The sequence below is a fragment of the Drosophila melanogaster genome, chromosome 2L, assembly GCF_000001215.4.
Source record: "Drosophila melanogaster chromosome 2L".
Lineage (NCBI taxonomy): Eukaryota > Metazoa > Arthropoda > Insecta > Diptera > Drosophilidae > Drosophila > Drosophila melanogaster.
In genome coordinates, this window is record NT_033779.5 from 2,830,382 (window position 1) to 2,844,547 (window position 14,166).

At 43.0% G+C, this 14,166-nt stretch overlaps 4 protein-coding genes and 1 non-coding gene across 6 annotated transcripts; 2 read left to right on the forward strand and 3 right to left on the reverse strand.

Moving 5' to 3' along the window:
• Window positions 1–4,505: 4,505 nt before the first annotated feature.
• Window positions 4,506–7,452, reverse strand: CG3119 (uncharacterized protein). Of its 2 annotated transcripts, NM_134873.3 has the most exons (4): window positions 6,965–7,452; window positions 6,812–6,905; window positions 4,874–5,170; window positions 4,506–4,819 (listed from the first exon to the last, which is right to left on the reverse strand). In NM_134873.3, exons 1-4 carry the CDS (start codon window positions 7,405–7,407, stop codon window positions 4,586–4,588), a joined length of 1,068 nt encoding a protein of 355 aa, NP_608717.2. In that variant the 5' UTR covers window positions 7,408–7,452; the 3' UTR covers window positions 4,506–4,585. The 2 variants fall into 2 exon arrangements, with proteins under 2 accessions (NP_608717.2, NP_722845.1); NM_164504.2 differs by lacking the exons at window positions 4,506–4,819; window positions 4,874–5,170 and adding an exon at window positions 5,698–5,797.
• Window positions 7,453–8,029: 577 nt separating this feature from the next.
• On the forward strand, window positions 8,030–9,166 carry Cpr23B (Cuticular protein 23B). The gene is made up of 2 exons (NM_134874.4): window positions 8,030–8,104; window positions 8,176–9,166. Exons 1-2 carry the CDS (start codon window positions 8,093–8,095, stop codon window positions 9,070–9,072), a joined length of 909 nt encoding a protein of 302 aa, NP_608718.1. The 5' UTR covers window positions 8,030–8,092; the 3' UTR covers window positions 9,073–9,166.
• A 477-nt stretch (window positions 9,167–9,643) lies between these two features.
• On the reverse strand, window positions 9,644–9,935 carry asRNA:CR45342 (antisense RNA:CR45342). The gene is made up of 2 exons (NR_124038.1): window positions 9,859–9,935; window positions 9,644–9,768 (listed from the first exon to the last, which is right to left on the reverse strand).
• On the forward strand, window positions 9,743–12,257 carry CG2975 (uncharacterized protein). The gene is made up of 5 exons (NM_134875.3): window positions 9,743–10,246; window positions 10,594–11,121; window positions 11,182–11,278; window positions 11,441–11,713; window positions 11,776–12,257. The coding sequence occupies exons 2-5, from the start codon at window positions 10,616–10,618 to the stop codon at window positions 12,055–12,057; spliced, it is 1,158 nt and encodes a 385-aa protein (NP_608719.1). The 5' UTR covers window positions 9,743–10,246; window positions 10,594–10,615; the 3' UTR covers window positions 12,058–12,257.
• CG18558 (uncharacterized protein) lies at window positions 12,208–14,132 on the reverse strand (the record flags this gene model as incomplete). The annotated part of the gene is made up of 3 exons (NM_134876.3): window positions 12,208–12,427; window positions 12,490–13,326; window positions 13,377–14,132. 3 exons carry the CDS (start codon window positions 14,130–14,132, stop codon window positions 12,254–12,256), a joined length of 1,767 nt encoding a protein of 588 aa, NP_608720.2. The 3' UTR covers window positions 12,208–12,253.
• Between the last annotated feature and the right edge of the window lie 34 nt (window positions 14,133–14,166).

The window sequence follows — 14,166 nt, forward strand, 5'->3', positions numbered from 1 at the left end:
ATTCCGCCGGAGTGAAAGTATTGTGAAAACAAATTTAAAAAATTCTATACAAATTCTTATTTATTATTATTCATCAGTCTCAGTTTAAGTTTAAGGTCCGGGTTCGATTCCGCAGGCAGTTAATCAACTTTAAACCATTCCAATAAGTCCAGATTAGTTCATACGTTATTTCTTATTTTCAGAGCTGCATAATTTAAATCATTTAATAATTTCAAAATTATTATACAAAAAACCTAAAACAAAATGAACTACTTAATTTTTCTCAGTGTGGCCTCGCTCCCGCTCTTTGGGGCTCCCAAACCGCTGCTCCATTTAGCCTCGGCTCTCGGGATCTGGGTGTTGGGACTGGATCCCAGGCCATGTCCGCCTCCAAATGGGTTCCGTCATATTCGACATGACGACGTGTCGAATTAATCATTGCCGTGTCTCTCGCCCTTTCTCTCGCCGCCTAGCGGGAATTTCCCATCCTGGCGGATGCAGTGCAACCGGGTGGAGGTGGAGCGGTGATTAGGCGAGAGAGAGTCCATCCTCAATCGGCTGGCCGCTCTTGCGGTTAATGGAGTGGTAAAAACCGGCACCCATGCGCGAGAAGAGTTCCTGTTTGCCCCATGAGCGATGGAGATGTCAGCGGTGGGTTCTTGGATCGCCCGGAATTAACCAACTCATTTTGAGTACACTGAATTTACATACTAATCGGAGTGCCATCCAACTAATACGATGGCTTCATATACTGGGTTGAACTGGAGTTTCTTCAAGCCTAATGTTTCTATTCGTTACTACAATATATTCGATGGGATGTTGAATAACATGCCCAACTTGAAGTTATACAATATGTATTGAATTTTTGCTTTAAACATACATACACATACGTGCCTAATTATTCTGGTTACTTTAAATTGCAAAAACATAGGGCAACATTCAAGTTTCCCAGATACTCAATCATTCAATAATTGAGGTCTGAAACATTTAACCATTGTCCAGAGACAATATTTTATGCCAAGTATTCTAGACAGCTCACTTACCTCCATGGCCCCATACTAGCCTCTTCGATCTTTGTTCGGATGTCAGTCAATAGTCAGAAGTCGTCAAATGCAGCTGTGCACATTAAAATCAATTAAGATTCTTATTTATCTTCAATTCGAGCCGGGCTTAACAAGTGCAGCCAGGTATTTAGCAGAACGGGCGCATCTATAAATATTTATTAATGCAAGAGAACGATCGACGCTTACTTTTAACACGCATGGAAAATCAAAAAATCAAAAAAAAATGCACATTTCCAACTTTTAAAGTGCACTTTGAATGAGTTGCGCCGAAGAACAAAAAATGATTCGAACGTTTCATGCTCGATTGTCATTAAAAAAAATCGCAAAAATGCATTGGTAACACACAAGCATAGGTCGAGAACTCGAAACTCCAAAGCAATTCAGTTGGATAAGTAATTAAATTAATTAATTTCTATGTGCTGCCGATTGTCGTCGAGTGTTGTGATTTATCTGTGCGTGCAATGAGGCAACTTGTAAATGATTTTTTAGCGATGAGGCCTTCCAAGCGGCAATTTGAAGTTGACTAAGTTAAGTCGATTGGTATCTGCAGCTGTGGGCTATTTATTGATTCCTAATTGAATACCAACCATGTAATGTGCAATAAACTAAAATAATAGCGATTACTTAAATCGCCAAAAGTACTAAAATAATACAAAGCTAGCCATGCGCAGCATAAAATTTATTTTCAAAAAGATCTACTCTTCAGCTTTGGTAGATTCCTTGGTATTTAATTTCAGATATCCTCTCATAGCATGGCACATACTAGCAGCAAGGAATTCTTCTTTTTGCTATTTATATATTTATTAGTTTTGTTTAACTGCCTGCGATAATGCAATTAAATGTAATTACCACTCAAATTATTTCGGTGTTTAATCCCAGTTTAGTGTAATCTGTTTGTAGCCTGGAATAGTGGTGCCAAAAATAGTCCAGTCCCGAGTCCAGACTCGAAGTTTCGAGCATCCACTCGAGGCCTTAATGGTACTACCAAGCCCAAAACACTCTCGGCCTCAACAGCAATTACGAGTTCTAAACAAGCTCTCGATCAGCTCCACAACAATTTACGCACACAGAACTCACAATCAAAAAAATAAAAATTGGAAGACAGCAACAATGATATCGCATTCCTGGGCTATGTGTCTTGGCCACCAAAAGTGAAGGGTAAAAAACGAGCAATAATTTCTGTGTTTATGTGAAATGGCCTGCAAATATTCGAACCACATTAATAATTAATTTATCTTGCTCAGCAAAATCAAAATCAAAGCAACAACAACAGTGATGTTAAATGGTTTAACAACTTTCACGGCATAAAAAACCAAAGCAACCCAAAAAAAATATATATATATATATCAATGAGTATGGCACGGCTACGCATAGCAAAGTAATTGATTTCTTACAGCTCGGATTTGGGTTTCGATACCATTTCAATTTCAGCTACGAAAAATATCAATTTTAATGGCTTGCAAATCGAGAGCGAATGAGATCGAAGGTCAGGCCAACGCACAAGGCGGCCAAACAAAAAAAGTAATAATAATAATAATAATATTCGGACAGGTGACAATAACCAGAGCAACAACAAAAAAGCTTCGAAGCTGGTGTTGGCCCACAAAATGGAACACTCGCCATTGAAACACTCTGAAAACTCGGATTCGCGGCAATAGCAAGTCAAAGTTAAGCCAAACGCATTAAGCATACGCACCGTGTGACGGTCGTTTTCGAGTGCTGATACATTGTGTGCTGCTTGGGCAAATAAGTAAACTGAGTTAACTAGTCACTAGTCACCAGTAGGTAGCTGCAAATGGTAGCCGTGTTAGCCTAGCTTGTTAGCAAATAGTTGCAGTGCGGAGTTGATAGGTCTCATGAATTAAATCATTTTCCGCTAATTGGATTCTTTGAGTCAGACACTAAGCTGGATTATCAAGCCATTTGCTTGCTAAGGGCTTGTGCTAGTTTTTGCCATTGAAATGGTTTTATTCGTGGCAAGTAGTATTACAAGCAATCGAGATTATAAATATGCAACATAATACGAGCTAAGAACCCATTCAACATTCCCACAGTCACTTTGAATAAGTGTATCAAACGATTAAGCTCGAAGTGGGTTCGCAGAGCTGACTCCAAGCCAGAACCCATCCCATATCCCCATATCCATGGCACTGCACTGAAGTGTGATACCAAGGTGCACTTGTGGCCCACTCCCAGCACTCGAAGTTAAGCGCCCTGTTTGCACAATCGCAATCGTATTCGCTTCCTCAATAGCGTTTTTCGCATTTATGTTCAATTACTTGCGTTAACCCATTAACACACTGAGCTCATGTCTAACTATAAACCCAATCACACAATGTTGCTAGAAGATCGCGACGAAACAAGTTCCCTTTCACTTGCATCTCGTACTTAACGAGCCATGCTCGGGGCGCATCCCATCAATGATGTTTCTAATGCAATTTTACCATAAGTAGTCTCGCAGCCGGCTTCTAAAAAGTACATCTCTATCTGCTCCGAAGGCATTCCGAGTGGAAATGCCAACTGACACACACCGCGCATGCGTACGTGATTTTGGATTTAATTAACTTTGGCTTCGCAACAGCACAGCACATAGATACATACATATGTAGTTCATGTGTGTTCGTTGGCAGGTGAAGTGAAGCAGGTGAGGCGGCGGCTTTAAGGTGAGACTGGGGCATTGACTTTGGTAATGAAAACTCAGCCTAGACGAGTGCAGTTCAGTCGGTCAGCCCTTCATGCAAGAATGGCCCCATTGAAGGATTTCCATGTGCTACTTGCCGGGTTTTGGCCTTATTTTCCAGGCCCAATACCTCCGCTGCTGCCAATTTAGCTGCCACGTTTAGCTGGCAGGTGTTAGTTAAATACCGCAGTCAATACCCGCAAGGTCAATGCAATAAATTTTAAAAATATATTACGGACCATGTGCCATCCGCTTAATACCAATTGCGGAATCTTTAATCAAACGCAGGTGAAATGTACTCTGTTGAACTTGGTACACACTTATTTGCAATAAATAACGAAAAAATAAAAGAGGCCCAACTTTCAGCTATTTAAATGCAAACTTAAGATTATTTTATTATAAGTGCTAAGGTAGAGTATACAGAAATTCATGTCGTTTTATGATCACTAAATTTTATGAAGAAAATAATTAGTTTCTGTAATTAGAAAAGTAAAAACTAAAATGTATTTTATAGATTAAATCATAAAAAATATCCAAATTGAATGAATATGTGTTCATAGTCACTATTTTTTAATTAGATATTAGCTCACGTAAAAAATTATGGTTTTGACACGGCGGATATTTTCGTGTGGCCATTTTTTATCGCACAGGCATTCTTCAAAATGCCTAAAAGTAGGCAAGAGATTTTTTTGCTTTTTCAATCTTTGGCATGGGCCACTTTACTTGTATCCTCGCCCTAAGTCCGCAAAAAATTTATTAACCTCAATATAAACTAACATCATAGGTTAACAAAAATATCATAAATATATTCATTAGTTCATATCACAATCGTTATAACTTAAGCCAAAAAACAAATAGGCAACTAAAAATTATCAGGTTTCTCGGACATTTGCAGCAAGTCTTTTATATTGGAGTTATCTTCCAGTGGAAATCTTCTCGTTAAATCAGATAAAGTTAATCGACTTCTGTGTCCGCGTTCTGAAATCTGGTTAGGATCAAATACTTTCAGATGATAGATTAGAAACTCGTAGAGGAACATCCGTTCTCGACTGGCATAATGAAAGGCCACAGAGTAGTTGGAACAGCAGGCCAAGCCCTAAAATAAAATAGTTATTATTTTCGCATGTTTGTATATCATCTTAGGACTCACCGTTTCAACTCGAGATAGACTCATGAGGCGCAGCCACTCCGGAATTGTGTAATTCGCATCCGACATATAGTTCTCCAGATCCAGGGGCATAAACTTCGGCTTCGTGTCTCCATCCAAAGCGTGTGTGGAGTCGACAAAGTGGACGCCCACATTCTGCATACAAATTCCCATGTAAAAGTCCTCGATGCCCATCTTTTTTGGCTGCGGACAAATCACCTCAGATTCATAGGCTTGTGTTGCAAATCGATGTAGGGCCTCACGACTCAGAATATACGAAGCTCCGCCAGACATATAACTCTAGAGAATAGCAAAATACTCTATTATCGCAAATTGTCATTTTGAAATGGTACCCGCCCAGTGGTAAATTTCCAAAACCCGTTCCCATATCGTTATAAACGTTTATGCTAAACTATGAATATTTTACTTCAAAGGCCCGAAAGACCATGTTTTTCCAAACTTTAGTAACAACATGAGGTTTTAAGCATACCCACCAACGAACTCAAGATGAATTTAATCCCGTCTTGAAGGTTGCTGGGAATGATGTGTCAAAACACGAATCAAACTCACAAACGAGCAAAGCTCTCAAATTAATGGAAGTGAAGTATTGAATTCAATTGTCACATTTGACTTGGGATTATGTCGGATTATGTGTCGGATATACCCCGAAACTGTGCAATTATAACTCCAAAACCATGTCTATAAAATCTTAAAAACAAAAAAACGTTGTAGTGGATGCATAATTCATGGGAGCATAAAAATATGTTAATTGATTTAGTATCCAAAGGCTATTCAAAACATAAATAAAACACAATGATAAGCAGAGTCGTGCGAAATAATCACTGTAATCAATCACAAATCATTAAACATTTATGATGCATTAGGAATAATCAATCCGTCAGATAAACTCTATTCAAAATGCAGAAGCTGAAACAAAGAAAACATTTTAACATCTTTGTCTCTCTAGTCAGTGGGCCGGCGTAGCTCATTCGTTGTCTTTACTTATTTATTCAGCCCAGATGTCCAGATGTACTTCGGCTCACCAAGAGCTTGCTCAACTCTTGGAAATGCCAAGTGGCGAGGTAAATCCGCGCCTGCTGCCCAAAAGGCGCGGCTGTGAAAGATGCGTGACAGGTGAGTCGCGATGACCTCAGGTGAGTCATTGCCATTAGTCTGCGCAGAGTGCAGCTCGGCTGGCCAATGGTTAATGCGAATTTAATTTCTTCCACTTGATCTATGCGCACGGAAAATGCCAAGAGAAGACAAGAAGCTTTTGGCCAGTAGAGATGTTAACTGTTTTGAGTGATATCATCCCACCAATAATAGATTTAATGCTTGTTTACCGCCAGACAATGCACAATAAATCGCTTTTGGATATTTGAAAATTACACTCACAATAGGGGACCGGTTCTTCCAACAAAGAGTTCTATTCGTGATTAGCACATTTCTTCGGCAAATATCGTAAAAGCACTCCGCCCAAGCTGAAAGTGCTTTAATTACCGCCTTTTGTTTAATTTAATTAACTTACTAAATAATTATTAATCGATACAGCTATAAAACTGTTGAAAACGATTATGATATGCTCACGCGCTCTGAATAATTATAGACTAATTAAAATTTATTGACCGTAAGAAACTCTTTTCGCCGGGAGCATTTTGACTTCGATCGGAAGAAATAATTTTAACAGCTTCGAAAAAGCGAAACTGAAAATCAAAAATTAGAATTTCAAATTAGCCCAAGAAGCGGGCGACAAAAACATGAAAAGGTGAGCAGTTAATTAGAAGCTAATGCCAGCGATCAACTGGATCACTTATTAAATAAATCACGAGCAAAATCATACTCAAAAGAAGTTTAAGCAATTTTTCCCTGTGCAGCGAAGCTATAATCGATTAATTACGAGCCAGAGCCGGAAGTTAATGCTAATTATGTAGAATTACTCACCACATTGTATCGCGACATCTTGTAGCCAAAGAAGACGGGCGTATTCGGATCGAAGCCACGGAGCAGGTGCTGCAGATTCTCCATGACCACGTACCTGTGGACAGACTCGAAAGTAAAGATGTATCCAAAACGATATCCGCCAGCTTAACTCACGTATCGTCATCTGCCTTGAGGAACCAATCGTAGTCGCCAGCGTAGTGCTCCCAAACGTGTCGGAATCCCTCGCGCGTTTTATTCCACAGATCCTCGTAGCCACCGCCAGTTGGCTCCACCACACCGACCACGCCCAGTGGCTCGTAGTCCTCGCTGCTGGCGAAGATCAGGCGGCTGCAGCGCTGGCCCCAGGTCTCGTAGACACTTCTGGCCAGGCTCTGCACGTTCTCCGGACAGGTGAGCACCATGCACAGAATGCGCGGTGGTGGACCATCCTCAATCCTGGCCGTTGTGGCCGTGGTCATGGTGGAGGTGCTGCTCCAGCAGGGCGTCACCCTGCTGACATCGTAGACGTAGAGGAGGAGCACGAAGGCCAGCACGAATCCAGCCATGAAACCAGTGAGCAGATGCAGCTGGGACCGCAGCTTCATCTTGGCCGTCATTCTCCACGAGCGTTGTGTTCTCCGCGACGATCGGTTCCCGATTGCCGACAGCTGGCCGTTTGTTTTAGCCAGACGGCAATCAGCCAAAATCAAGCAGCATCTTGGCATCAGTCAGTTGGCTAGCAACCGGTTTGATTCGTTTTCTTATCAAGAGGCATCAAGCTGCGACGATTCAGTGGGAGATTAGGGATCACTGCGCATGTGGGATACTGAATTAATTGGGTTGGGATATTATAATATTTTTTTAAACAATGAATAAATTTAAATAGTTAATCTTAAGCTAATCGAGAAGTTAGGCAGTATTTTTGGCACTAATGAGCTGTGGTTCAAATTTTAAAAATGCTTGAATTCTTCTCCACTTTTATTGCCAACTTTTGTCCCCATTCTGATGTTTCCACGATCACACACCTACTCCATATCATCTTTTCATATGGCCTGCGCTTACGCAGCATAAAAGTGGTCACAAATTGAAAACGAAAGTGTTACCAATATTGTGTCGCGACTTTGGACAATGGTAAATCAATCAATTGAGGCGCATGACATTGTATAACTACCAACATTGGGTAATGAACTGCATGAAGTATTGGGATGAAGTATAAAAACTCCGGGCTGCTTCAATTATGACATTAGTTAGCTGACAATTTGTAGAGGCACTCCCACGAAAGGAAGATCCAAACGATTTGAGATGGCAGCTAAGGTGAGTTGTGATCAGGATGCAAGGACCAAATGGATATATTCATGATAAATACATTCAATATGTACTTGCAGTTTTTCGCCCTGCTGTCTCTGGCACTTTTGGCCACTAGCCAAGCGGAGTACAACTACAACGAGAAGGAGGCGAAGGCGGCCAACAGTGCGTCCAGTTCTGGCGAGGATTTCCTGAGCGACTACCACACGCCCAGCAACAATGCTCTGAACTCGGAGGCCACGCCCGATGGCTATGACTACGTGGCGCCCGCCAGGAATCAGTTCACCGCCGGCAGCCGTACGGCCAGTGTTCAGGCCTCCAATCTTCTCCAGAATGCGGCCAGTGCCGCCAATGCCGAATCCGTGCTGCTGCCCTCGCCGCTGCCCGTTCTCCGCCACGAGCAGAACTCGGAGGTGGTTTCATCGACGCAGCAGCAGCAGGAGCAGCAGACAGTTCAGCATCAGCAGTCGGAACCGTTGGTGGTCAGCTCCGTTCTGCGCCAGCACCAGGAGCCCGAGGTCTTTCCGCCCGCCAGCTACAGCTTCAACTATGCCGTGAACGACGCGAGCACCGGTGACATCAAGGAGCACAGCGAGACCCGGGATGGTTATGTGGTGCGCGGATTCTACAGCCTGATCGATCCCGATGGCTACAAGCGCACCGTGACCTACACGGCGGATGATGTGCATGGCTTCAATGCTGTGGTCAACCGGGTGCCCTATGCCCTTAAGGCGGTGGTTGTCCCTGTTGCCCAGGTGGCGCAGCCCACTCCATTTGTGGCTCGCGATGAGCGCTCCAAGTCGGTGGATGTCATTCGATCGTCGGGAGCGGCAGCAGGTGCCTCAGAAAATGTCCTGTCCGGTTCCGGCTCATCTTCGGGTTCCGTTTCCGGATCCGGCGTGAGCGACACATTCGCTGAGGACAGCTACGCCAATGCTCCGCGAGGGCTGGACTCCTCCGGCGGTCCCTACGCCTGAGTCCTGCTCGTGGCCTACGCACTCCTTGTATATTCCTTCATTGTGCTTCATCTATTGCTAGTTTTTTAAAAAATAAATACAAATTGTTCACCATAGCTGAATGTGTTGCCTAACTTCAGGCCTTTTTAGTTGAGATGGTTAACAAGAAGCTTGGCAAAAGCTTTTCGCTGGCATTTTGAAAATTTTGAACACAGGTGGTAAAGTGAAGCCTGTCTTGCGGAATAACTCAGGTCATTAATTTTGCGAGTGCCAAGTGTTATAGCCATTTAAGGAGCCATCGAAATGGCTTTTGGCCAATCGGTAGCTCCAAACAATGAAAGGTTAAAGTTGAGTGGACTATTTGGGAGTCAGTAACAAAAAATCATTATTTAATTATATAATTATCAATATAATTAGCTAACTATAATAGTTTGCATACATTTTTCTTTAATTTAAGCATTATTGCATTACTTGGCGAGTATGTATTCCCAAAAACTCTCTTTAACTGACTTTGATATTTGGTATACTGTATATATATTTTATTTTTCGGATTGAAAAAACGTGTATTGTATTGTACGGTCGTTAAATATCTGGCAACATGGCAACGGGAGAAGCGTTAAGGTATTTCACCAGCAACATTTTCGAGTTGGATTTAAGCCGAGTCTGTCAACTGCCGGCAAAGCGTGAAGACGTTGTTAGCTGTTTGTTTTCGAGTTGCTTTTTATCCGTATTGCCTTGGCTCTTTGTTTATTTTTTGCTTTTTTTGGGGGCATCGAGTCGCGTTCGAGCCGCGTTTATTTTTATCGCCGTTCCGCTGAGGGCTTGTGATTGATATTCTGTGCCAGTGCGCCGAGGTAAAAGAGTGAGGAACTCCAAGTATCCGTCGCATAATTGAAGCCAACGATTCGAAACGGCCCAAATGTGTTCGAAACGGCTGGAAAAAGCGTCACTTGCCATTTGCAGCTCAGCAATTGCGGATCGAATTGAACTCGGGCCAATTGAGCCAACTCCAATCGGCCGACAGCACAACACACCTGAGCAGAAAGCCAACTGAGTGTTTTCCCGAAGGTCGACCGCATCTTTACAGGCTTTCGACTCTGCGTCACTGGCTCAAGAATGTGTTAATTCGGTGATTCAAAAACAATATCAACGACAACTGGTCGGTCGGTCGCAGCAGCAAAATTTGCATAAAAAAGTAAACAAACGCGGATCGTAAAAATAAGAGAAAATAAGCAGAGATAAAATCGAAGCGAATCCAACAGTCCATACATCAATCTTTAAGCTATGAAAGTGAATACTATGAATAACGCCGAGAAAAGAGTGTTAAATATTTTTGAAAATATTTATATAGCCTTTATTGATATATAGATTGTTTATTAGGTTGTTTATTAGATTCATTTAGCAACTTAAAACCTAAAACCTTACTGTCCTGTATCAAGTGAATATCTTATAGATACTTCGATAGCTTATCAAATTGCTTATCATATTGTCATATATAAGTGTATATTATCATATACTGATAAGTGTATTTTCTCCGTAAAGCCTCAAGAGGAGCATCAGAATGATGGGAGTACGACCGAATCGAAAACGTTTGGAGCTGATGCTAATGTTGCTGATCGGTCTGGCATGGGGAATACTTCTGTCCGAGCTGATGAAACGAACTCGCTGGCAGAATCATGCGGATCGGCTGAAGGAGGAGAGCAGTCCCTTTCCGAGCAGCCAGCGGAGCAGGAACCTACGCACCCCACCCACCATTGCTCCTTCGACCACGAATCCACCGCCGGACATCCTGGCCGCGCGACTCTTCAACGAGACGCGTGTCCTGTGCATGGTGCTGACCAGTCCAAAGACGCACCACACCCGCGCCATTCACATCAAACGCACCTGGGGAAGGCGCTGCAACAAGCTGATCTTCATGAGCACCAAGGCGGACAAGGAACTGGGATCCGTGGCGCTCAATGTGAGGGAGGGCTACTCCAATTTGTGGCCCAAGACCCGGGCGGCGCTGCAGTACGTCTATAAGCACCATTTCCAGAAGTACGACTGGTTCCTCAAAGCGGACGATGACACGTAAGTGAAATATACTTTTTAATTTTTATAAATAAACTATATTTTTATTATCTCTTTCAGCTATTTTATCATGGAGAACCTGCGCGCCTTTCTACACGCCCACAATTTCAGGGAACCGGTTTATTTTGGAAACAAGTTCCGCCAGCATGTAAAAGAGGTATAATATAGAATTCGAAAAATTTTATATCTTATAGTTATAGTCATATTTAGTTTAGATTTTTTTCTTTTCTCTACATAAGGCCAGTATTTACAGCGAGTCGCCAAAAAGTGTGCTTCAAACTCCAAATCCACTTAAGAAATTATGAATCTTTTTTTTTAGGGATACATGTCTGGAGGAGCTGGTTATGTGCTGAGTAAAATGGCCCTCCATCGGCTGATTAAACTGGGTTTCAGCAACAGCAGCATTTGCACCAATCGCAATTATGGCTACGAGGATGTGGAACTGGGACGATGTCTGGCCGGTGTGGGCGTCGTGGGTGGTGATTCCCGGGATGAGCAGGGGTTAAGTCGCTTCATTCCTTTCTCCCCACTTCACTGGTATCCCCAGCCACCGGATTGGTACCAGCCACTACTCTACTACACATCCCCAGATGTAAGGAATCTCACAAATATGAGTTACTGAATTATTTAAACACTTATTCACCTTTGTATTAGAACTCCAGTGACTGCTGCTCAAATACGGCCATCTCGTTTCACTACAACAACGCACAGGAGTTCTACGTGCTCGAATATATCATCTACAAGCTACGAATTTTTGGCATAAACAGAGAACTTGGTCCACTGCCAAAAAAGAAAGCCAGTTCTAGGCCAATGTCGATTAATTTACAGACCACAAAAGAGGAAAACGGCCATATTGCTCTCATTAAAATGATGCCAAGAAAAAACGTCACTACACCAAATTACAGAACCAAGACCACTTCCAAGTTTAAAAAATAATATTGGCACTTTAATACATTCATTTCGGATTGACTGCAACAGACTATGCCAAAGAGTAAAACCAAGATATCGTAAATGAGTCTAAAACTGCTCCTGAAACTTAAGAATTATGTTTAGTAGATGCCATCTAGCAATAAGCTTTCATTTGTTATGTAGTATAAATGCATGTATATTTAAAATACTATATTATATATAATCATAAATTATACTGCTGTTTCCTTAGACGATTTTTGCTTAATCTTCTTGGAGGAGCATGTCCAGCTAGAAGTCCATATGGTCGCCTTTTATACAAAATCGTTTCCAGAAAATGCATTTCGTACGGAGAGACGTTGTGTATGGAAATTGAATAGGTGGAACAGCATTCCAATCCCTGAAAGTAAAGTACAGATACATATCTCTTCTATGATTACTTAGAAATCGCTTTATACTCACCGTTCCAGTTGTTTGGTAGAGATACTCCTGCAGCCAGAAGCCCTCATCATCGCGATTCGGAATGAGAAAGTGTTCCAGCGACAGGGAGAAGAACCGCTGTCGTCCGAGCAGATCTCTGGAGTCTCCCGCTTGGACTTGCAATAGGCTCAGGCATTTGCCCATCACATAGTCCTCGGTGCCCTGATCTCCTGGCTGGCAATTTTCGGCGGCGCCAAGATTCAATAGCTCAACGGCACTTTTGCTCAGGACATAGCCGGCTCCTCCGGACATGTAGAGAGTGGATCCCAGCTTGAATGGGGAGCCAAAGTAAATCGGATTGCTCGGTGAGTAGGGTTTCAGCAGTTTGCGCATATTCTCCATTACGGCATAGGTATCGTCATCCGCCTTGTAGAACCAATCCACCTCGTGACCGTAATTCCTGTACGCATGACGAAACGCCGCCTTTGTTTTGCCCCACAACTTACTGCGGGTATCACTGGCATTCAGACCCACTATTTCCAAGCCAGATATAGTAGTGCCCGGAAAGCTGCCATAGTAAATCACTCGGTTGCAGTGACGACCCCATGTTTCACTTATAGCCCTAGCGCCACTCATATACTTCTTGGGCCAGGTCAAAACCAAGCAGATAATCCTAACCGACCTATACATCATCTTGGCCAGCTGATCGTTCAGCGGCCTCGATGCTATCTTCGTTAGAGGATTAGGAGACCTTAGTTCCGGCAGGGGAGTTAGGTGGCCATAAGGACGCAGGTGGTAGAGCAAGAACTCAAGGACATACATTTGCATGGCGCGGCAATATGGATAGAGCACTGCTCCTCCAAAACAGCTCTCCCAGCTCTAGAAATGGTAATATAATATGGAATAGAATTATTTAAATAACCGCTCACATGATTATGGTAAACAACGCGAAAGGAGCAGGGCCAATGCCAGAAGTTAGTGCGCAGGCTGTACGGGATCAGCGCATCCGGAACATCAAACGGCAGGAGCCACTCGCTGGGACCCTTCCGCATCCGCGTCAAGCACTCCCTGAGAAAGATCTCATTCTGCAGGCAGTTCCTCGTGACCAGCTGCTCCAGCGCCTCCCTACTGAAGATGTAGTCCGTGGTGCTGACCTGACCTACATGGGCGTACACATGGACGGCATGTTCCGCACGAAAGTAGATCTCCTCGGATGGCGAATACTGCGCCAGCAGGTAGCGCAGATTCTCCACGATGACATACGAGTCCAAGTAGACCACTAGCAGCCAGTCGAGTTCATTGTGGAATTCAACGTAAATCTGGCGATATGCCTGCAGCAGAGGGATATCCCTTTGATCGATTATGGTCAGCCGATTGCAGCGACGACCCCATGTCTTTTCGATATGCCTAGCCTTCTCAGCGCCGTACTTGTAGTCCAATCGGTGCATATAAACTAGGCAGTGAACGCGGACATTCTCCTGAAGAATTCGCGTAATCCGAACATCGTCCCAGTGCTCACTTCGCAGACCAACGTCAAAGGAGTTGATCGTCTCCTTGTACGGCGTTTGAACCAACTCGATTAGATCGGTGAATCTGGTGCTGTTATAGAATATGATCACTTCTAGGACGAGCAGCCAAAAAAATATTGACACTATCAGTAGCCGGAACCAATCCCTTAGCTTCATTTTATTTCTGTTGATCTAAGTTACATTATTGTGA

Coding starts and splice junctions, on each gene's coding strand:
- CG2975 (NM_134875.3), top strand. CDS start 10,616: ATGGGAGTACGACCGAATCGAAAACGTTTGGAGCTGATGCTAATGTTG. Junction 11,122..11,181: donor CTCAAAGCGGACGATGACAC/GTAAGTGAAATA, acceptor TATCTCTTTCAG/CTATTTTATCATGGAGAACC. Junction 11,279..11,440: donor TCCGCCAGCATGTAAAAGAG/GTATAATATAGA, acceptor CTTTTTTTTTAG/GGATACATGTCTGGAGGAGC.
- CG3119 (NM_134873.3), bottom strand. CDS start 7,407: ATGACGGCCAAGATGAAGCTGCGGTCCCAGCTGCATCTGCTCACTGGT. Junction 6,906..6,964: donor CTCAAGGCAGATGACGATAC/GTGAGTTAAGCT, acceptor GTCTGTCCACAG/GTACGTGGTCATGGAGAATC. Junction 5,171..6,811: donor AGATGTCGCGATACAATGTG/GTGAGTAATTCT, acceptor GCTATTCTCTAG/AGTTATATGTCTGGCGGAGC.